The sequence below is a fragment of the Lepus europaeus genome, chromosome 21 (assembly GCF_033115175.1).
Source record: "Lepus europaeus isolate LE1 chromosome 21, mLepTim1.pri, whole genome shotgun sequence".
In the NCBI taxonomy this organism is placed as follows: domain Eukaryota; kingdom Metazoa; phylum Chordata; class Mammalia; order Lagomorpha; family Leporidae; genus Lepus; species Lepus europaeus.
The window spans coordinates 59,369,413-59,392,028 of NC_084847.1; the positions used below are offsets into that span (position 1 = coordinate 59,369,413).

Consider the following 22,616-nt stretch of genomic DNA (forward strand, 5'->3'; position numbering starts at 1 on the left):
GATCAGATGCAAAACCACAGAGAGAAAAAGCTCCTAACACTTGAAACTTAGAAAGCAAAGGGAGACAGGACCGAGCCCTTTTCTAAACACTTCTGGGTTCCGAGGAGAGACGCGACTCGGAGGCACGTGAAGTGGGGAGTAAGTGCAATGGAAGCGCTTCTGGTCAGAGCCAGGGAGACCCCTCAGCCCGAGGGCAGGAGGGCACAGTGCGCGTGCGCGGTCTCAGGCTGAAGTCAGGGGAGTAAGGTAAACCTTAGGGCGGCGAGAGGTAGAACCCTGAGGATCCGAGCGCAGGTTCCGGGAGGACGAGACGTCAGGCCACACGCCTGGCACTGGAAATAAAGGCAGTAGCACAAATCAGTCAGTCACGGTTCTGCTGGGAAGTTAATAGCGTCGCCGCTCAGAATAGGGGCTGAGACCCATGGCTTGGCGTGCCCGGGCCTGGCAGGGTGCGCACAGGCCCCAGCACCTCCCCGTGTGCGCGCACAGCGTCCCCACCCTGCGGACAGCAGAGGTCAAACAGACCTGAGGGGACGGGGCCCCGGGGATTTCCCACCATTCCACTCCGGCGAACGTGGGGATCTGAGTACAGTACCACTTCTCTAGGGAAACGCCCTGTCTCCGTCCCGAGCCCAGCACACACCAGTGCTTCCAGAGTACAGCGGTAGCCCTTCCTGGGCAGTGGACAGAGCCCGCTTCCCACTGGAGCTCCCGGGTCCACGTACTCGGAGCCGTGGGCAGGAGGGGAGCGCGGCCGGGGCGGGCGTGGGCCGGGGCCAGCTGCTGTGTGGTCTGTGCCGGGGGTCGGTCCGTGCCTCCCCGCCCTGCGTGGGTCTGTGCCGGGGGTCGGTCCGTGCCTCCCCGCCCTGCGTGGGTCTGTGCCGGGGGTCGGTCCGTGCCTCCCCGCCCTGCGTGGGTCTGTGCCGGGGGTCGGTCCGTGCCTCCCTGCCCTGCGTGGGTCTGTGCCGGGGGTCGGTCCGTGCCTCCCCGTCCTGCGTGGGTCTGTGCCGGGGGTCGGTCCGTGCCTCCCCGCCCTGCGTGGGTCTGTGCCGGGGGTCGGTCCGTGCCTCCCCGTCCTGCGTGGGTCTGTGCTGGGGGTCAGTCCGTGCCTCCCTGCCCTACCCCACCCTGCTTGCTGGTCTGGGACAGAGCAGCCGTGAGCCTCTTTCCAAGGGGAGAGATGGGTCCGTGGCTGCAGCCTCTGGACACCCAGCTTTGCCCTGCTGTGGCACTCGTAGGTGTGGAGGCCTTGTGGCCTGGAATCAGGCCCGTGGTGAGGACCTGGTGGTGCCCCGGCTGCCCCCCTGAGGGCACTCGACAGCCCCTGACAAGGCGCCTGCCTGTGGTAGGCCACAGGCTCTCGTGGCTGCTCAGATGGGCCAGAGGCAAGGGCGGTGAGGCCACGCGAGGGAAGGGGTTGAGCTGTCCCCAAGGGGAAGGTGCCTGTGGGCCCCTCTGCCGGCCAGCGCCCGCCCGGGCCCCCTCTGCCGGCCAGCACCCGTCTGGGCCCCCTCCCTACTAACTCTCAGAAGTGGTGGCCGGCGCCGCAGCTCACTAGGCTAATCCTCCGCCTAGCGGCGCCGGCACACCTGGTTCTAGTCCCGGTCGGGGCACCGGATTCTGTCCCAGTTGCCCCTCTTCCAGGCCAACTCTCTGCTGTGGCCAGGGAGTGCAGTGGAGGATGGCCCAAGTCCTTGGGCCCTGCACCCAATGGGAGACCAGGAGAAGCACCTGGCTCCTACCTTTGGATTAGCGCAGTGCGCCAGCCGCAGCGTGCCAGCCGTGGCAGCCATTGGAGGGTGAACCAACAGCAAAGGAAGACCTTTCTCTCTGTCTCTCTCTCTCACTGTCCACTCTGCCTGTCAAAAAAAAAAAAAAAAAAAAAAAAAGTGGAATCCCAGGCTCAGAGAGGCAGTGTCACTTCTGAGGTTGCACACGGCAGGAAGGAAAGGCCCGCGGCCCTGTAGCCCCTCGGGGCTCCCCGGGCGGCCTGCTCGCCCCTGCTCCTGTGGGTGAGCGGCCTGCAGGCTCAGTCGTCAGTATGGAGTGACTTGAATTCCCAGGCCGTGCAGAGGCAGAAGCCCCAGAGGCAAGAACTTGGGCTGCACAGGCCCCTTGCTCTGTGGCCTGGCGCCCAGGCTTTGGGGGTCCAAGCTCTCCCCTGGGGGGTTCTGCCCACGGACACAGAGCCTGGGCCGCCCGTGGGCGCCTGCGTCCCCTGACTGGCTCTGTTTCCTCGTAGCTGGAGATGGAGCTGAAGATGCTGACAGCGAGGTCCAGCTCTGCCGAGCCGAGCTTCCGCTTCTCCAGGGAGGAGGTGGACTCCCTCAGGTAGGGCAGCGGGACAGCCGCGCGGCTGTGGTCCCACCCCGCGCTGGGGCGAGGACCGGCCTGGCCGAGGCGCTCTGCCTGAGGCTCCTCACCACTGAGGGCCAAGCACCTGGGGCGCTGGGCTGTGCGTGTGCTTCTGTCTTCGGTCTCTTCAGGCGTTTGTGTGCCCCAGCCTCCGCTGAGCCTGCCGAAGCGACCACGTGACGTGTGCACCTTTCCAGGCGTGGGGTCCGTGTGGCTGCGTGGCTGTGACACGGTGCCGTGAGCGCAAGTGTTGGTTCTGTGTGGGGAGCGTGGCAGCCAGAGCAGAGAACAGTAGGGACGCCGAGGCCTGGGGGGCCGTGGCTGGGTCTGGGCTCTGTCCTGGAGCCGTGGGAAGCCATTAGGGGCTTGGAATGGAAGAGAACCGTGATGTGTGTAGCATCTGCAGCCGCCAGCCCCAGGCGGGGGAAGAGGGGCTTGGCAAGGGTGGGCTGGCTGGCCCCGGCGGGGTGCCCGGCAGGGGCTTGCTGCGCCCTGGCTCAGTGGAAGCAGCTTCTACGCAGTCCTGAGCAGGACACCCCCACTCCCAGGAGCAGCCCAGCAGGTGGGCCGGGGCTGTGCTGTGGTGTTTCAGCCCCGTGGTGGGCTCGAGCAGCCCAGAGGGCTTTCTAGGCCGGCTGGGCATCTGTGCGAGGCCCAGGGAGGGATCAGGCAGACCGTGGGAGGCAGGTGGACCTCTGGGCCCCAGTCCCAGGGAGCCATCCGGTGGTGCCCTGGAGCGGTGGACCTGGGAGTCGGCCGGTGCAGCTGTCAGGCAGAGGCCGCGCCTGTCGTCTGTCTGGCTCCCAGGGTAGCGGAGGGGGCGCCCTGCCAGCGCGAGTCTGGGCTGCATGGGCTGGGTGGGCACGCGGGCTTCTCTGTCTCTACGTCGAAAGGGCGGCCAGCCTCTGTCCTGCAGCTGTGCACATGGGTGGGCCGTGCTCAGGAGGCCTCGTGGAGGTGCAGCTCCGAGTCTTCTGCTGCAGCTGGGGGCGGGGGGGCGGCCGGGAGCCTGAGCCAGGCCGCGTCCTCACAGGGGCTTCAGCCGCTGCCCCCGCTTCCTGGCCCCCAGGGCCTTGGCTCCATCTGGGGTGTCGCCCTGGAGCCGTGCTCAGGATTTGGGACCTGGTGGCTTGTGACCAAGGCTCCCCAGCTGCTCAGGGAGGAGGTGGCTGGACTGGACTGTGTGCAGGGGAGGCCCTGCCAGGCCAGGGCAGGGGCCCAGCCACCAAAGTCCATACCCCCAGCGTGGGTGCCTCAATGCCATCTCTGCTTCAGAGCCGGCTGCTGTCCCAGGAGTCCCCCCCAGCCTTCCTCACAGGCACTGCCCCCCCCCCCCCCCACTGCAGGCTCACAACAGACAGTGAAGCGGCGGTCAGCGTCCAGCAGGCTGGAGACCCTCACCCCAAGGGGAGGCGCCCAGGGGAGACGCTCAGCCTGGGAGCCCCTGGTAGGGCCTCCCAGGTGCAGTGCGTCCCCCAGGCCCTCAGCCGTCTGAGTGGGTTCAGAGGAAGGGATAGTGGCGCCCAGGCATGTGGCTCCTCCACGGCCCTGCCACGGCCGGCCTGCCCTTCACAGGGAGGTGTGGAGGGGTGGTCCGCGTGCGCGCACACGCGTGTGTACACACATGCACACGCTTGTTTTACATCAGTCATACGTGCACGAGTTGCTTCGCAGTCATTTTTCTGCTCGCAGAGGGGCGGGGAGGCGGCTGGGGCCTTTGGGCTGGAACTAATCTGGCTCGTTGGCCCCCGCTGCCAGTCACAGCTGTGGCGGATCCTGCGTGGGCTGCTGACGGGATGGTGTGGGAGGCCGCGCTTGTCGGCACTGGCCCGTCAGTCACACACCAGGAGCCCGCGCCTCCCAGCCGCGCTCACACCGCCTGCCGGGCCCCTGCCTCGCGCTGAGCGCTCTGCAGACCACTCACGGGGCCCCACCCCCTGGGCTGCGTCCTACCCAGACACCCATGTGCTAGGCTGTTCCTCTTTTTTCCTTTTTTTAAATATTACTTTTTATGTATTTGAAAGGCAGAGTTAGAGAGGAGAGACAGAGAGAGAGAGAGGTCTTCTGTCTCCTGGTTCACTCGCCAAATGGCTTCAACATGCCTGGGCCAGGCCAGAGCCAGGGGCTCCCACGTGGGTGCAGGGCCCACGCACTCGGGCCATCTACGCTGCATTCCCGGGCGTGTTAGAGCTAGTTGGAAGTGGAGCAGCCAGGACTCCGTCCAGGCCCATGTGGGTGCAGGGCCCACGCACTCGGGCCATCTACACTGCTTTCCCGGGCGTGTTAGAGCTAGTTGGAAGTGGAGCAGCCGGGACTCCGTCCAGGCCCATGTGGGATGCCAACACTGCAGCCAGAGGCCTGGCCTGTGCCACAGCGCCGGCCCTCTTCCTCTCTTGGAAGAGCGTCTTTGCTGTAAGTCTCCTTCCCACGCATGTGCAGTAGGAGGATGGTCTCTGCCCACTGGGCTTCCAGAACTCGGACGTGGGGCCATCCGGGCCATGGGGCCACTGGCTGCAGTCACACCCCCAGCCCAGACCTCCGCTGGCTCTTGTTGGCTTGAAGCTGTGATGTCCTGTTCACTGTGCATGTCCTTGGGCCTGGGCCTCAGCAGTCCATCTCATTTGAAAGGTGGCCACAGCCGGCTGTGGGCACCAGGGCTCCCAGCAGGCACAGGGCCCCAGCGCCAAACTCCTGGAGCCTCGCAGTGTCCCTCGGGCGGAATGGGCGAGGCCTGTGCTTGGCAAGGCCGCACCATCACAGAGAGGGAGTTGTCCACCCAGCCGGGGCTCCCATGCCGACTGTGCTGTGGCCAGCAAGCCCAGGCCCTTGCTGGCCTACCACCAGCCACCAGGAGAGAGGGGCCCCAGCGCTGCCCTGAGCAGGGGAGCGGTCGCCCACAGCCCTGTGCCGAGGGGCAGAGCTTCCCAGACCTGGTGCTTTGTGTGCCTCCTGCCTGGCGTCTCGGGGAAGCCTCAGGCCCCTTCTCCCTGCTCCGGGTTCCCAGAGTTCACAAGGATGCCCTGGGCCAAGACGCCGGTGGGCTGTGCCGGGCACTGGGGCTGCAATTCCACGGACTCCTGTCCTGCAGTCCCTGAGCATCGTCCCGAGTTGCTCGGTGACCCTGCCCTCCCCGCGCCCCCACCCCGTCTTCTGAGACGTCTGTGTCTGGATGTGGGCCCCTCCCCCGTGTTCCGTGTGTTCCCCTGGCCACCGTCCCCCAGCCCGTGTACTCCCCCTGGTCTCTCGCTCTGTGCTTCACGCATTCTCCCGTCTGGACTGTACTTGGCACACGTGAGGGGGCGTCCTCCGCACAGGAACGATGCCCTCTGAGGTTCTGTTCTCCCCGTGTCGTCTGTCTGCCCACTGGCTTGGACCCATGGATGCCCACGAGCAGGAAGCAGGAGTCAGCCAGAAACGGGCCCAGGCAGTCCCATGTGCAGCACGGCAGGGGGTCCCTGCCGGTGTGCTGACCACCTGGCCCGACACCCGCCCCACTCCCCGCGTCCTGTGGGCTGGCTGGAGGTGGCGGGACTGTCCCTGGGGCTCTCCGGGAACTAGCATGCGAGCACACCGCTGCCCACCTGGAGCCGGTGTGCTGACCGCCTGGCCCGACAGCCGCCCCACTCCCCGTGTCCTGTGGGCTGGCTGGAGGTGGCGGGACTGTCCCTGGTGCTCTCCGGGAACTAGCATGCGAGCACACCGCTGCCCACCTGGAGCCGGTGTGCTGACCGCCTGGCCCGACAGCCGCCCCACTCCCCGCGTCCTGTGGGCTGGCTGGAGGTGGCGGGACTGTCCCTGGGGCTCTCCGGGAACTAGCATGCGAGCACACCGCTGCCCACCTGGAGCCAGTGTGCTGACCGCCTGGCCCGACAGCCGCCCCACTCCCCGTGTCCTGTGGGCTGGCTGGAGGTGGCAGGACTGTCCCTGGTGCTCTCCGGGAACTAGCATGCGAGCACACCGCTGCCCACCTGGAGCCAGTGTGCTGACCGCCTGGCCCGACAGCCGCCCCACTCCCCGCGTCCTGTGGGCTGGCTGGAGGTGGCGGGACTGTCCCTGGGGCTCTCCGGGAACTAGCATGCGAGCACACCGCTGCCCACCTGGAGCCGGTGTGCTGACCGCCTGGCCCGACAGCCGCCCCACTCCCCGCGTCCTGTGGGCTGGCTGGAGGTGGCGGGACTGTCCCTGGTGCTCTCCGGGAACTAGCATGCGAGCACACCGCTGCCCACGTGGAGCCGGTGTGCTGACCGCCTGGCCCGACAGCCGCCCCACTCCCCGTGTCCTGTGGGCTGGCTGGAGGTGGCGGGACTGTCCCTGGGTCTCCGGGAACTAGCATGCGAGCACACCGCTGCCCACCTGGAGCCGGCCTCCTCCAGGCACCTTCCAGGCAGTTCATCCACCGCTGCCAGGGCGGAGCGCGTGTCTGGGAGCTCTGGGAAGGGCCGTCCTGGGTTTCCTGCATGTGTGGCCTGGCGGTGCAGCTTGCTGGGCTGCTCGGTCCCACAGCCTGGGTCCGCCTCGTCTCTCCGCTCTCCTGGGCTGCCGGTCCGTCCATCCCTGCCACACTGTCCTGGGGGTCCCTGCCGCGTTCCCATCCTGGCCGCCACACCTGCTGTATGTCGTTCCCAGCAGCTCCAGGTGGGTGGGCACGGTTGCCTGGGCCTCGTCCTGTTTGCAGTTGGCTCAGCTTCTGCATCTGTGGGGGCTTCCAGCCCCTCTCTCCTGATTCCCCAGCAGCGCACTCTCTTCATCCCTTTGTGGTTGGTCACCGGAGCGGTCACAGCCCACTTGTCAGCTGGCACAGGCAGGTGCCTCACCTTCCCGGCTGACAGAACCTGGTTCCCTGCACGCCTGCCACCTCGGCTTGTGCCTGGGCAGTGCATACGGAGTGATGAGAGAAGGGGTTGTGTCTTTGGATGTGCGGGCAGGGCCGTGGGCTGACCTCCTAGGGACAGCAGGGGACATGTCCCTTCTCAGGTACACACCTTGTGTTATGTGAGGGTGGATCGGGGTGCAGCAGCCATGGCCGTGAGGGTGGATCTGGGCACAGCGGCCATGATCGTGGTCGTGAGGGTGGATCTGGGCACGGCGGCCATGGTCGTGGCCGTGAAGGTGGATCTGGGCACAGTGGCCATGGTCGTGCCGGGAGGGTGGATCTGGGCACGGCGGCCACGGCCGTGAGGGTGGATCTGGGCGCGGCGGTCATGGCCGTGGCCATGAAGGTGGATCTGGGCGCGGCGGCCATGGCCGTGAGGGTGGATCTGGGCGCGGCGGCCATGGTCGTGGCCGTGAGGGTGGATCGGGGCGCAGCGGCCATGGCCGTGAGGGTGGATCTGGGCACAGCGGCCATGATCGTGGTCGTGAGGGTGGATCTGGGCATGGCGGCCATGGTCATGGCCGTGAGGGTGGATCTGGGCGCGGCGGCCGTGGCCGTGAAGGTGGATCTGGGCACGGCGGCCATGGTCGCGGCCGTGAGGGTGGATCTGGGCACAGTGGCCATGGTCGTGCCGGGAGGGTGGATCTGGGCACGGCGGCCATGGTCGTGGCCGTGAAGGTGGATCTGGGCGCGGCGGCCGTGGCCGTGAAGGTGGATCTGGGCGCGGCGGCCATGGTTGTGGCCGGGAGGCCGCAGCAACAGCCAGGCGTGTTCCTTCACAGGCCTTCAGCACCCGTGGTGTCCTGAGACCTGCCGCCCCGGCAAAGGCAGTGTCCTGGTGGCCGGCCCTGCCACACACCCTGGGAGTCGCCTGTGCCGGTTAACTCACTCCTCTGGGAAGGGGGCTGGTGTCCCAGGCAGGCCACAGAGGGCCTGTTTCCCCTTCTGCGGGCTTGGCCGTGAGGTGTCTATGGTCCCAGACGCCGTCCTTGTGCTGTTGCCATCTGTGGAATCTCCTGCCGCGTGGTGGCTCCTGTGAGACTCCACGCCAGGAGCTCTGCTCAGGTGCTGGTGCTGGCGCGAGCCAGGGCCACCTCAGGCACCGCCTCCAGCCAGGAGTGCGTCCTGGCACGGACCTCGCAGCCTAATCAGGTAGCCGAGACGCACAGAAACCACACGCATTCAGGGCAGCCGTGTGCCGAGTTCACACAGGCATGTGTGACCACCCCCCGGCCCCCCACACCTGCCCTCCTCTCCTGGGCGGCTGCACCGTGGTGTGTGTGCCACGTGCTCATCGCCGTGCAGTTCCCCAGGTTCCAGCTGTTGGCGACGCTGCGTTCTCTCGTGAATGGAGTCCTACAAGACGCCCGCTTTGACCTCGTGTTGGAGTGCCTGGGTTCAGGTCCAGCTCCCCGCCAGTGCACGCCTCAAAGGCAGCAGGGCCCGGCTCAAGTGCCTGGGCCCCAGGTGGGGTTGCCGCCTTGCCTCAGCCTGCTCCAGCCGCCTGGTGTGTGCGCTCGGGCAGGGAGCCCGTGACGGGAAATCTCCCTCCCTCCCTCCCTCCCCCTTCCCTCCTCCCTGTCTCTCCCTTCCTCCCTCCCTCTCTCCCTCTCCCTCCCTCTCTTTCTCCCCCTCTCCTTCTACCTCCCTCCCTCTCTCTCTCCCTCCCTCTCTCTCCCCTCCTTCCCTCTCTCTCCCCCCTCTCCCTCCCTTCCTCTCTCCCTCCCTCTCTCTCCCCCTCCTTCCCTCTCTCTACCTCCCTCCCTCTCCCTCCCTCTCCCCCCTTCCCTCCTCCCTGTCTCTCCCTTCCTCCCTCCCTCTCTATCCCCCTTCTCTCCTTCCCTTCCTCTCTCCCTCCCTCTCTCCCTCCCTCCCTCCCTCTCCCTCCCTCTCTCTCCCCTTCCCCTTCCTCCTCCCTCCCGCTCCCCCTCCCTCTCCCCCTCCCCCTCCCCTTTTCAGATGAACTGAACTTACAGGAATCCCCTGTGTAGAGATGTGCTCCGGTCCCCTGGGTGGCCCCTCGCTGGGGAGGCTGTGCAGGGGCTGTGGCTGCCAGTGCTGCCTGCCACCCCCGTGTGTCCCGTGGGCTGTGGTGTCTGTAGTGTCCTGTCGCTGCTCGCTCCGCGTGACCGAGCGCCGTCCCACCGCGGGGCAGAGGCCTCTGGCAGACGGTCCCTCCTGGTCTCCCTCTTGTCGTTTCATGGCTGTCGCTAAGCCTGCAGAGACAAGCTTCGGTGAGAACGAAGCCCAGCTTTCCAGGGCTTGCTTGTCTGCACGCTTTGGGGCTCGTAGCTACGAAGCCGTCGCTGCTGCTCGGACTCACAGAGGTTTTCCCCGCTTGCTTGTAATGGGTCTGAGGGGGCTTCGCGGACAGACTGGCTTCCGTTTGGAGTGAAGTCGCTGGTTCCGTTGGTGTGGTTCCCGCGAGGGCTCCGTGGTCGCGGAGCTGGGTTGGGAAGCACTGCACGCCTCTGTGTGCTCGCCCGGGGCGGCTGCCGGGCCGGTGTCAGGGCCCCTTCCGCTCCGCAGGCCGACACCACGCTGTGTGGGGGCCGCAGCTAGGCGCGCGGTGAGCTGAGCCGGCGACGCTGCATTGGTCCGCGCGGCCTGGGCCTTCCCGAGCAGGTCACTTCCACAGGGGCCGTGGCACAGAGACGCGCGTGGGCTTGTCGGGGCCCGGGCCGCGCATGCTCGGGATGCCTCTGAAAGTGGTATCTTCCAGGCGCCTCACAGAGCCCCTCCCCGCTGGCTGGGCTGCCTGCTGACTGGGGGAGCCCGAGTGCCCTGGACCTCTGAATCAGGGCTGGCCGTTGTTCCAGTCCCGAGGTGGCGACACCCACGGCTGACCGTGGCCGGCTCCCGTCAGGCGTCCGCGCTCTCTGCTGCCGGACCCCCTTGCCAGCGGCTGTGCTCTGCCGCCTGCCTGCCGCGTGTGGCACGGGGGCCTGCCCGGCGTCGCTAGCTGGTGTTCTTCGGGCTGCCGGGTGTCACGCAGGTCTGTGCCATTTTCCCAAAAGCTGTGGCACTCGTCAGCGTTTTCAGCCAGAAAGTGTGTTTCCGTAATTGAGACGTGTGTGTTGTTCGGGGCTTGCTGCCGCCGCACGTCACACAGGCTGCATACGGGGTAAACATAACTTCCTCACGCGCGGCAAGACCCAGAAAAGCGTGAGGCTCATCTTAGCACGGCGTTGGCTTGACGGTGGCGGTCTGGAGCCGGACCCGCGCCGTCTGTCACGTGGACGTCACTGGGGGTCGCAGTCACATCCGGTCTGGGGTGTGTCGCGGCGCAGTGGGTCAAGCCTGGCCTGCGATGGCCACGCGCCCCATCGGTGCCTGCTGAGACCGCTGCACGCTTCTGACCCAGCGCCCTGCCGACGCGCCGGGACGTGGCAGCGATGGCCCAAGCGTTTGGGCCTCGGCCACCCACGGGAGACCAGGACGGAGCTCCAGGCTCCTGGCGTCAGCCTGGCTCAGCCTTGGCTGTTGTGGGTGTCTGGGGAGTGGAGCGGCGTGGGAAGCTCCGCCTGTCACTCCCCTTTTGGGTCTTGTAGTGGCTCTGCCTCCTGGGTGGGCAGCGAGGCCCTGGCCGCGGCCGTGCTTACGCGTTCTCTCGCCCCATCCCTTCCTCGTTCCATTTTCCTGCCCCACCCTAACGAACGGAAGGGTTCTGGTTCATTCCTCCCTAGCTGCGCCCGTGCTGCTGCTCCGGGGCTCTGCCTCGGCCCGTGAGTCAGCAGCTACCCTTCTCCAGTACCGGGAGCCGCGGCCACGCGACACTTGATGCCGGGGTTGTCTGTCCGTACTTCCGTGTGTCCTGACCCCTCAGTGTGTCTGTTCGTATGAGCAGCCCCTTGCTGTAACAAGGAGTTCATTTACCCTTTCAAGGATGTCTGAGCCTCCCTGTCTGCCTGGCGCCTGGCTGCTGCTGCTCGCTCCCCAGGACCCAGTGTGTGCTGTCGCCCCCTCCCCATGTCCCCAGGACCCAGTGTGTGCTGTCGCCCCCTCCCCATGTCCCCAGGACCCAGTGTGTGCTGTCGCCCCCTCCCCATGTCCCCAGGACCCAGTGTGTGCTGTCACCCCCTCCCCAGGACCCAGTGTATGCTGTCACCCCCTCCCCAGGACCCAGTGTGTGCTGTCGCCCCCTCCCCATGTCCCCAGGACCAGTGTGTGCTGTCGCCCCCTCCCCATGTCCCCAGGACCCAGTGTGTGCTGTCGCCCCCTCCCCATGTCCCCAGGACCCAGTGTGTGCTGTCGCCCCCTCCCCATGTCCCCAGGACCCAGTGTGTGCTGTCGCCCCCTCCCCATGTCCCCAGGACCCAGGGTGTGCTGTCGCCCCCTCCCCAGGACCCAGTGTATGCTGTCACCCCCTCCCCAGGACCCAGTGTGTGCTGTCGCCCCCTCCCCATGTCCCCAGGACCCAGTGTGTGCTGTCCCCCCTCCCCATGACCACGTTTGCATCAGTCCCGGGGTCTTGTCACAAGTCATTGGAGTGTCTGGAAGGAGTCGCTCTGGTGTTCCGCAGGACGTCCCTCCCACCTCTCAATCTGCTGTCGCTGTCCCGTGCTGCTCTGAGACCCTTGTGAGGTGTGGCTTTCCCACGTGGCCGCCCGCCTGTGTGCTCCCAGGCCCCATGGGCTTCCTCCGGTGTAAGCCGTGTGGACAGATCCTCCTAAGCCACACTCCAGACAAGAGCAGAGGCTCCTGCAGGGTTTGCGACTGCCCCGCCCCAGCCAGCAGCTCCCCTGTCTCCTCTGTGGCCCGGGCCTCAGCTCCTGCCGCGCCCCCGCCTGGGACAGACTTTCCCTGGGGTCCCTTTCCCGTCCCCCGTGTCGTCTCCTTCCTCCAGGCGTGCACTGGTGGGCGGGGGACACTCAGCACCCCTGAAAGCGGCCCTCGCTCACTGCCCAGTGTCTCCCCCTCACCCCCCCCCCCCCCCGTGCCGTGGCTTCGCTGTGGGCCGAGTCAGGAGAGAATGGACTGCGCCTCCCAGCACCGCCCCTCTGCCGGTGACCTTTCACCTTTCCATCAGCCCTGCTCTCCTTGCAGGTTGAAGATTGAGGAGCTGGAGGGGGAGCGGAGCCGCCTGGAAGAGGAGAAGAAGGAGCTGGAACTGCAGCTGGAGCGACGCAGCCTGCAGGTGCGTGCCCCGCCCTGGGCCTCTGCTCAGCCAGGCCTGCAGGTGCTGCCCCGCCCTGGGCCTGCAGGTGCTGCCCCGCCCTGGGCCTCTGCTCAGCCAGGCCTGCAGGTGCTGCCCCGCCCTAGCCCTCTGCTCAGCCAGGCCTGCAGGTGCTACCCCGCCCTGGGCCTGCACGGTCGCTGCCCAGCAGCAGTGTCACAGGTGACTCTCTGGCCTCCCCCCCCCCCCAACATGGGGCGTGCTGAGCCTGCCCCCCCGGGAAGGAAGTGCTCCTCACAGCCGCCTGCTGCTGGCCTGGATGCTCCCAGGGTGTCCCCGTGGCCCCTGCGGCGATGGCTGAGCAGTGAGTGAGGTGAGAGGTGCAGGTGCTCCCACCTCGTGCTTCCCGGGCCCCACGCACCCTCTGCAGGGGTGCGTCCTGGACTGCTCGGAGCTCAGGGTGCCATGGGCAGCTGGGGTTCATGGACATGATCCAGCCCTGGGCCAGGATAGCAGGGACACTGCCCAGTGAGCGTAGCAACGCCTGCCCCTGCGTCCGGGGCCACCTCCCCTGCAGGCTGCAGGAGCACTTGGGACCCTTGTCCTGGAGATGAGCCACGTCTCAGCAAGGTCAGGGTGCCGGTGGGCCACGGCCTCTACTCCGCTTCCTGCCTACTGCCCCCTGTGTCCTGCTGGCCAGGTCGCCAGCCCCACCTCATGGCTGGGCAAAGCAGTGTGGGCCAAGGCACTGGCCAGTGTGCAGGACTGGGACTTGAGCTCCGGTCTGTCGCCCTCCACGCTCCTCTCCTCGTGACACGGCCCTCGGGAGGCCAGCCTGGCCACTGGGCGGCGTCCCTGCTAGCCGAGCCCTGCCATTCCCAGCCAGCAGCCCGGATCTGGGGCCGCTGTGGTGTGCTTGGGCAGTGAGAGGCCTGGCATCAGCCACCCCACCGTCTGGACTGTTCTGGCCCTGTCCATCCAGTGTGAGGAGGGACTTCCATGTGTGCAGAGGCGCTGGGGCCCTGTGCGTGGATGGTGACGGAGACCATGGCACAGCAGGCTGCTCCTGGCGAGTGGGGGAAGGGAGCACCTATGGCGTGGGAGCCGACCTCGGTAGAGCTCAGAGCGGCTTCTAGATGGTTTGCACACTGGGCACAGGGTGAGTGCGCCCTGCCCGGCTGGGTCGTCTTGGGCATGCGTCTTTGTTGGGCAGATCAAACAGCAGGGCTTCAGCGCCACCTGGCACGTAGTGGGTGCTCCTCCAGGCTTATGTCTGGTTGTGGGCTCCTGCTCTTTGCTGTTATTGAGGGCCGAGACCCTGTCATGAGCCTTGACGCCATGGAACGTGTGTGTGACGCTGCCCTCTCCGTGTGGCCCGGCTGCAGCATGGACCCCAGACCTGCAGCTCTGGGCGGGGCCGGGAGGAGGGCTCCTCCCCGGGCTGGCAGAGCAGGAAGCGCTGTGAAAGTGCGCAGCGAGCAGCCAGGCCTGTGAGCTGGGGCCGGAGCGTTCTGTATGCAAATGGCCGCTCCCCGGCTTCCAGGAAGACTCTAAGAGTCAGCTGCCGTCTGACTCAGTTGGGAACATGTGCTCGGAGAGGGCCGAGACTAGTTAGAATCTTGTCATTAGTTCGCAGCTGGTTGGTGAGGCACCAGGGCTGCAGTCACCGCTTAGAGCCGGGCGTTCCCGGGGCACAAGGTGGGACGCCGGGGCCTGGCCGGTGCAGCACCGTCCTCTTGGCCTCTCTCGGGGTGGCTGGCTGCACGTTGAACCGGGCAACCTGCCCGTGCTCCTGACTCTGCCGGCTCGGGTGGCTGGGCAGCCCAGGCCTGCACTCCGCTGCTGTTGGAGAGCACGGAGGCCCCCAGTGGCCTGCACATGGAGGTCGAGCTCGGAGGCAGAGCAGGGTTTGAACACGCCGGGTGTTCTCAGACACGACTTGGGCAAATTCTGGGACTCAGGCCCTACAGCCACGGGGCCGCTGGGGCCGCCAGGGCTGCCGCAGGAGTCGGGACGGGGGGGAGGCGAGCCCTGCCCTGTCCTGCTCACCCACGGGGCTGGTCCTCCTGGCTGGGCACGTCTGGGCCGGCATCCTGTCCCCAGCCCCACACCCTCACCAGGTGTGTCGCCTCAGAACCGGAACAAGGGGGCGGCAGGGCCTGGCTGCCACCTTTGATCCTGGTGCTCGGTGGCCCTCCGTGGCAGAGCGAGCGCTCCGGCGGCTGCTGGAGTTGCCGGCCTTGGCCACACAGGAGGACGGCCCAGCGCTCCCGCAGCGAAGGCGTCCCTGCGTGCCTTCGTGGCACATCCGTCCCTGGCTGTGCTTCGGCTCAGCTCATTTTTGATGCGTTTTAGAGTAAATTGCAAACATCTGTACACGTTGCTCTGAATGCTGCGGCGTGCGTGTAATTAAGCAGAATTCATCTCCGGGATGCGGGAGCCCACGCCTCCACCGTGCCTAATCACCGTGCTTATCCAGGCAGGCTGTGGTCAGGGACTGCAGCCCCTCCCCACCCTGCGCCGGCCGCCCCTCTGCAGGCAGCCCCAGGCCCCCCTGGCCGAACGCTCAGGAAGCCGACCAGACGAGCCGCCCGGTGACATTTAAACTGAGTGCGTCTTTTTTGGAAAGCGAGTGGGTAGAAAATTGCCGGGTTCCCTGTGAGCAGAAAGCTCCGGGGGCCAGGAGATCGCCCCGCTCCTGTCTGCGTCACCAGGCTGGCGGCGCCGTGTCCTCAGACACTTCCCTCATCCCCACTCCCCCTGCCCAGCGGTGCCCACGTGACGCTGCCCACAGGGCTCCTGAGCCCGCCCTGCGCACCACAGCCCAGACCATGCCCGGGCCACCCTGGGAGCAGAACGCACCTGCCCCCCCACGCCACGCCCCGGCAAGGCCTGTCCTCGCCTTCCCAGCTGGCCTGAGAGCCGCCCCGCTCCGCTGGTCATCCCCCGTGCTCAGGCTCTCGGGCGTCCTTTCCCCACCTGGACAGCTTGGTGCCTGCTGGTACTTCTGGAATGTTCTGTAGGTGCTGCTGCACACAGGCCACGGAACTGGTGGTGGGCTGGGCCTGGGGCCGTCCCTGCGTCTGTCCTTGCCCACAGGGAAGCCAGGGTCGCTGCCTTAGGACCAGCAAGTGCCCTGGGTGGGCAGCATCCATGCTGCAGCTCCCAGCCTGACCCTGGGCATCCCCTGGGGAGGGGGTGTTGTGACCCGATGTGCAGATGAAGAACCCGAACGCTGCACACAGCCACGTCCCAGTCGGGTTCCTGCCCGCCCTCGGGATCTCTCCCAGCAGAGCCTCAGGCTGTCCCTGTGCACGTCAGCTCCATTTCCCCTTTGGGGGCCACAGAGCCGCTGCCCCCCACCCCAGTAGGCGGAGCCAGAAGTGCAGGAATTGCAGCCACCCCTGGGCCTCCGCTCTCCATCTGTGCCGCCAGTCCTTCTGCTCCCAGTGGCCAGCGTTGTCTCCTGCCCCTGTAGAGGGCCCAGCCAGGTGTTGCCCTCCTGAGCCTCTGCTGGCCTCTGCGGCCCCCGCTAGCAGCAGCCTGCAGAAGGCAGAGCGGGGTTTCACCGTGGGTATGTGGATTCAGGACCCGGTCCCCAGAGCGGGGTCTGCACCGTGGGCGTGTGGATTCGGGACCCGGTCCCCAGAGCGGGGTCTGCACCGTGGGCGTGTGGATTCGGGACTCGGTCTGCACTGGCGTTTACCTGGCGAGTCCCCTCGGCCAGCTCCTGAGCACCGGGCCGCGTGCCCTGCCTCCCGGGGTGGTGTGGGAACTGGAGAGCAGGGTGCGTGCAGCCACGTCTGGTCTTCTCGCAGCGCCTGCGCTCTGCTCCGACTCAGGCCCTTACTCCCCCTCCTCGTAGCTCAAAGGGCAGCGTGCCGGGAGGCTACTCTGCACCCCTGGGGAGATCCTGGCCGTGGGCGCCCGGGACCGCCCCATGATCCGTGGTATGGACCACAAACACCCTACACATCTGTGGAGGACACTGTGCCTGCGTGTGTTTGGGGGGGGGTCATCCATGGGGGATGCCATGACCACGTGTGCCTGGTAGGTTCGTCTGTGGGGGACACCATGCTTGTGTGGGTCTTGCGGGGTTGTCCATGGAGGACACTGTGCCCATGTGTGTCTGGGGGTGTTATCCGTGGGGGACGCCGTGCCGTGTGTCTGGGGGGTCATCCATGGGGAACACCATGCCCGCGTGTGTCTAGGGGGGCTTTTCCGTGAGGGACGCCATGCCCGCGTGTGTCTGGGGGTGCTTTTCCGTGGGGGACACCGGGCCTGCGTGTGTCTGGGGGGTCGTCCATGGGGGACACCAGGCCGTGTGTCTGGGGGGTTGTCCGTGGGGGACGCCAGGCCCATGTGTCTGGGGGCCGTACGTGGTTCTTCAGGCAGGTGCACAGTTCTGTACCGCTGGTGTGGCAGGAGATGCCTGGGCCAACACCGTGTGAGCGTGGCGCCCGCTGCCTGGCTGTGCACTGCACAGTGGACTCACAGGTGGGCACTGCTGCTCGTGGCCGCTGCCGTGTGTCCTGTCTGTGGGTCATGGAGGGGAGGGGCTGTGTCTGGCTCAGTGCTCACGGTGTTTCCTCCTGCTTGTTCTTGGCGCAGTCACGCCTCTCTCCTGAGGGCTGTGGGGTGCCGGGCGGAACCGGTCGGGTGGTAGCGGCCCTGCGTGTGCGTCCTGTTCCCGTGAGCGAGCTCGTGTGCCCACCTCCCCGTCGGCCCTGTCTGGCCTTGCTGCAGGTCGCTGCGAAGCGCGAACTTGACGGCAGGACAAGGCAGGCGCCGCTCATGTTTATTAACGCGGGGACTAAAAAAAGCCGCTCCTGATGGCATTCGCGTGGCGAGATTTCCACAGGCACTGATTTCTTTTGATGTTCTCAGGAGAAGAGTGACGCGCCCTGAATACTAAGACCCCACTCCCCTCCGCCGTGTCACTTCCTGGGGAGCTGGCCCCAAGGACACCGGCGTCTGCGCTGCTGCGGGGCCCTCCAGCCCTGGTTTGCAGGGCAGCAGACAGACAGGAGATGGGGTCCTCAGACGGAGCTCCCCGGTGCCTGAGCGAACTGTGAGTGCCAGCTGGTGTCCTTAGACGGGGTCCTTAGACGGAGCTCCCCAGTGCCTGAGCGAACTGTGAGTGCCAGCTGGTGTCCTTTGAGCTTGGGACCCTCAGCGGAGCCAGCCTGCCCCCTGCACACAGGACCCAGAACACAGATGGCACAGAGGGGCAGTGCAGCCAGTGGCCCCGGCCGTCTCCCGCGGTGGCCCGGCACGCAGGCCGTCAGGCAGTGTTCCCGCCTGGTGCCGTGGCCCCCATGGCTTACAGAGCTCCTGGTGCCATCTGTGATGGCCACCTTGAGGCCACGTGCGACAGTGGCACATGGGGCACCGCAGGCTGGCTGTGCCCAGAGCAGGACTTGACCCTGAGAGGCCACAGGCGCCTCACTGCAGAGCCTGGGGCAGGCTTGTCTGTGGGGACGCCCCATTCAGACCCCGGTTCCTGCTGGTCCCCATTGCCTCGGTTTTCAGCCTGGGGAGGTCGGTGGTGGCTGCCTGAGCTACCGCTCCCCGCACAAAGCCACCACTGGCGAGACATCCGGTACCCTTGACGTGCACAGCTCCCACGCCCAGCCCCTGCCCTGGGACTCCAGCGGGGGCACAGGTCAAGTGTCTGCTTGCTGGGTGGGACCCCCAGCCCCATGCTGTCCAGGGCCAGCCCCCACCCTCTCTCCTCGTCCACTCCGCCCCAGGCTCCCACAGAAGGACGTGGGCTGGACACGCTGGGTGGCCGCCCCCCAGGACTGCTCCTGCACCTCCACAGGTGAGGCCAGGGCAGCTGAGTGCCTCGTGCTCCCGATGGCTTCACCTCCCTGGGGGCCAGGCATCCACCCGTCCCCTCCAGGGCGCTCGCCAACCCGCCCTCCTCTTCTCTGACGCAGGCTCTGCAGAGATTGGGCACTTCCGGGCGGGGACAAGAGGCTCATACACTGTTGGGGGGTCCCCCGGCCTCCGCTGGCCTGCACTTGGGGTCCCGGCAGCGGTCTGTGGGGTTGAGGACATATGGGTCAGATGAGCCTTGGGCGTCCTGGTTTCAGACCGGAAGGACCCATGGGTGCTGTGGGTTGCAGGGAAAATACACCAAGTCAGGGAGAGGGGCCTGGAAGCCCTGCCAGCGCCAAGGCCGCGGGGAGTCTGGCCCTGGCTGCAGCCCTCCTGGAGTGACAAGGGGTCCCTCCCACTGTGGGCTGGGGGAGGCCCCCCCGAGCATGCTCATTCAGGGAGTTCACCTTGCATAGAATGCCTGTCTGTGGCCCAGCTGGCCAGCCTCCCCGAGCTTCTCAGAGCCGTGTGAGGAGCTCAGGGTGGACCCAGCGCCGGCCGTGGTTTGTCCTTGGGTGATCACAGCCAGAGGTCATGGCCACAGGAGTTCCCCAGGCCTCGGCCCGGCTTGCAGGAGTGTCCCTGTTTTACCCGTGAGCCAGTTGAGGCTCAGAGAGGACGCGACCTGGTCAAGGCTCAGAACCAGCACAGAGGCCTGCCGTCCCAGCTGAGGGAGCCCTGGAGTCTGGGATGGCTCAGGCCTGTGAGAAGGAGGAAGGAGCCACGTTCCGCACGTCCTCGGGGGATGTCCCTGCTGGCAGTGGCCGGGCGTCTGTGCCATGTAGCCCTGGTCAACCCAGAGGTCACTCACTGCTGCCCACTCGCGTCCCTCGCTCTGCATGGGTTGCTCCCAGGGCCTCTGGTGGTCGCACTGTGTCCCTGGGTGCGGCAGGGTGGCCACCTGGCCTTGTGATGCCCTGGTCAGCTGCACCTTGGGCAAGCTCAGGGCTGACCCCGCCTGGCTTTGTGCTGGAGGCAGACTCTGGGTGGGGCAGCGTCAGGGGCCGGCAAGGAACCTGGGGTTTGGGCTGCCTCACTCTCTACTTGTCTGGGCTCCCTTCAGCCGGGTGGGCACTGCCTCCGCGTGGGCTTCCGTGTGGGCCGTTGGCTTGGGAGTGTGCGCCCAGTGGCGCTGCCTGACTGCGCTCTGATTCTGCTCACGTGGCCACCGTGGTGTGCCCTCAGGCGTGGGGCCGCCGCCGTCTCCTCCCTCATGCCTGGGACCTTCCCCGGGCAGCTGGGCCCCGCATAGCGCCTCCCTGGCAGGGGTGGGGAGGCCCAGGACTCCCAGGCAGACCAGGGCACGGGCTCCTGCAGGCCGTCCTCAGCCCACGTCTGAGGGCCGTGGGGCTAGGAGGAACGTGCTCCCGCACGGAGGGGAGCTGAGGCCAGCTAGGTCAGCGGGGGGTGGGGTGGGGGTGGGCAGAACCGCGTGAGCAGAAGGGAAGCCAGCGCCCGGCCCCTCCCCATGGCCGCTCGGGTCAGCTGCGTGGACCAGGGGTAAGAGGGGAGTGGAGAGATGAGAAGAGGCTCGGAGCTGTCCCGGGCAGTTGCACAGGTGCCCCCGCGGTGCCATTGCGCTCCCTGGTGTCACAGTTCCCGGACGGCGCGAGGTCATGTCCCCGAGTGCCCCAGCAGGCCCCTCTCGGGCTGCCCTGTGCACCCTGCAGGGCTGCCCTGGGCCATCCACTGCGCTTTATGTGGATGGGGTGATTGTCGGGATGCGTGAGCCGTCCGGGAGGTGCGGGGCTGCGAAGCAAGGATTAGCGTTGTCGCCGGAGTCCTCCGGCGGGGACTCAGGCCTTTCCCCCATCTGTCCCGGCCAGCTCCTCGCATGGGCATGGCCACCCTGCACCCATGGTGGTGGGCACCTTTGGGGGAAGGGAGCCGCTGCAGTGTGGGGAAGTGCTTTTTCTCCTGTGACTGGAGCAGGCAGGCTGCTCTGCGGTGACACCGGGGCGTCCTCTGGGTGCAGCTGGGCTCTGCGGTGACACCGGGCATCCTCCGGGTGCAGCTGGGCTCTGCGGTGACACCGGGGCGTCCTCCGGGTGCAGCTGGGCTCTGCGGCGACACCGGGCGTCCTCCGGGTGCAGCTGGGCTCTGCGGCGACACCGGGGCGTCCTCCGGGTGCAGCTGGGCTCTGCGGCGACACCGGGCGTCCTCCGGGTGCAGCTGGGCTCTGCGGCGACACCGGGCGTCCTCCGGGTGCAGCTGGGCTGCTCTGCGGTGACACCGGGGCGTCCTCCGGGTGCAGCTGGGCTGCTCTGCGGCGACACCGGGGCATCCTCTGGGTGCAGCTGGGCTCTGCAGCGACACCGGGGCGTCCTCCGGGTGCAGCTGGGCTCTGCGGTGACACCGGGGCGTCCTCCGGGTGCAGCTGGTCTCTGCAGCGACACCGGGGCGTCCTCTGGGTACAGCTGGGCTCTGCGGCGACACCGGGGCGTCCTCTGGGTGCAGCTGGGCTGCTCTGCGGCGACACTGGGGCATCCTCCGGGTGCAGCTGGGCTCTGCAGTGACACCGGGGCGTCCTCCGGGTGCAGCTGGGCTCTGCGGTGACACCGGGGCGTCCTCCGGGTGCAGCTGGTCTCTGCGGCGACACCGGGGCGTCCTCCGGGTACAGCTGGGCTCTGCGGCGACACCGGGCATCCTCCGGGTGCAGCTGGGCTCTGCGGCGACACCGGGGCATCCTCCGGGTGCAGCTGGGCTCTGTGGCGACACCGGGGCCGTCCTCCGGGTGCAGCTGGGCTGCTCTGCGGCGACACCGGGCGTCCTCCTGTCCCTCCGTCTGTGGGAGTGCCTTGGGTCCTGTGCTCTGAGCTGGTTTTGGCGCTGTGGCCCTTGCTGGCTGTTGGTCTCCTGGTGCCCTGGCAGTGCATTTGCTGGGTCAGCTGCGTGCGTGCCCACTGGAGGGCCGCCTGCCAGCACCCCGGCCAGCAGTGTGTGGGTGCAGAGCCCTGCGGCCTTCATGCCCCTGGTGGCGAGGGAGGGGTCTGCCTGTGCTTGCTCACCTTGGAGAAGCGCCTTTGTAATCGGCTTGTTTGGCTTCCTGTGCGGAGTGCACGTTCCTTGTGTGTTCGGACGAAGGCCTTCCTGGACACAGGACGTGTGCTCGTCCCCTGCTGTCTCATGATGTCCTCTCACTTCTGCATTCTTGGGCGAGTGCCCTGGGGTTCCTGTGTCAGAGGTGCGGGCAGGTGCGCGGGGAGCTGTGTGAGTATGGAGACCCGGGCGTGTGCGGGCAGGTGTGCGGGGAGCTGTGTGAGTGTGGAGACCTGGGCGTGTGCGGGCAGGTGCGCGTGGAGCTGTGTGGAGACATAGAGACCTGGGCGTGTGCGGGCAGGTGTGCGGGGAGCTGTGTGAGTAGAGACCTGGGCGTGTGCGGGCAGGTGCACATGGAGCTGTGTGAGTAGAGACCTGGGCGTGTGCGGGCAGGTGCGCGTGGAGCTGTGTGAGTAGAGACCTGGGCGTGTGCGGGCAGGTGCGCGTGGAGCTGTGTGAGTAGAGACCTGGGCGTATGCGGGCAGGTGCGCGTGGAGCTGTGTGAGTAGAGACCTAGGCGTGTGCGGGCAGGTGCGCAGGGAGCTGTGTGAGTAGAGACCTGGGCGTGTGCGGGCAGGTGCGCGTGGAGCTGTGTGAGTAGAGACCTGGGCGTATGTGGGCAGGTGCGTGGGGAACTGTGTGAGTAGAGACCTGGGCGTGTGCGGGCAGGTGCGCGTGGAGCTGTGTGAGTAGAGACCTGGGCGTGTGCGGGCAGGTGCGCAGGGAGCTGTGTGAGTAGAGACCTGGGCGTGTGCGGGCAGGTGCGCGTGGAGCTGTGTGAGTAGAGACCTGGGCATGTGCGGGCAGGTGCGTGGGGAGCTGTGTGAGTAGAGACCTGGGTGTGTGCGGGCAGGTGCGCGGGGAGCTGTGTGAGTAGAGACCTGGGCGTGTGTGGGCAGGTGCTCGGGGAGCTGTGTGAGTGTGGAGACCTGGGCGTGTGCGAGCAGGTGCGCGTGGAGCTGTGTGAGTAGAGACCTGGGCGTGTGGGGGCAGGTGCGCGGGGAGCTGTGTGAGTGTGGAGACCTGGGCGTGTGCGGGCAGGTGCACATGGAGCTGTGTGAGTAGAGACCTGGGCGTGTGCGGGCAGGTGCACATGGAGCTATGTGAGTAGAGACCTGGGCGTGTGCGGGCAGATGCTTGCTGAGCGCTTCAGGCTGGCAGCTTACTTGAGAATGACAGTGGGCAGTGCCCAGGAGTGGGATCTTACAGCTATACCCTTCCGCTCCTGTGCTTCCCCTGCCTGGCTGGGACACACACCAGGGTTCCAGGTGGCTGGCAGGTGCATGTTGGCAGTGGGCTTGGGGGACAGCCACCTACAGCGAGGGCAGAGGTTCCCCAAGCTCAGCTGTC

At 67.0% G+C, this 22,616-nt stretch overlaps 1 protein-coding gene across 3 annotated transcripts in view; it reads left to right on the plus strand.

Annotated features, from left to right (window-relative positions):
- Positions 1–22,616, plus strand: part of MAD1L1 (mitotic arrest deficient 1 like 1) — a 312,783-nt gene that overhangs the window by 208,431 nt on the left and 81,736 nt on the right. For 2 of the 3 annotated variants that reach the window (XM_062179870.1, XM_062179872.1), the window contains 2 exons: positions 2,243–2,331; positions 12,275–12,365. The exons of the other annotated variant lie outside the window; for it this stretch is intronic. In XM_062179870.1, the coding sequence (XP_062035854.1) occupies positions 2,243–2,331; positions 12,275–12,365 (180 nt within the window). The remainder of the gene's footprint in view (positions 1–2,242; positions 2,332–12,274; positions 12,366–22,616) is intronic. 3 annotated transcript variants of the gene reach the window in all.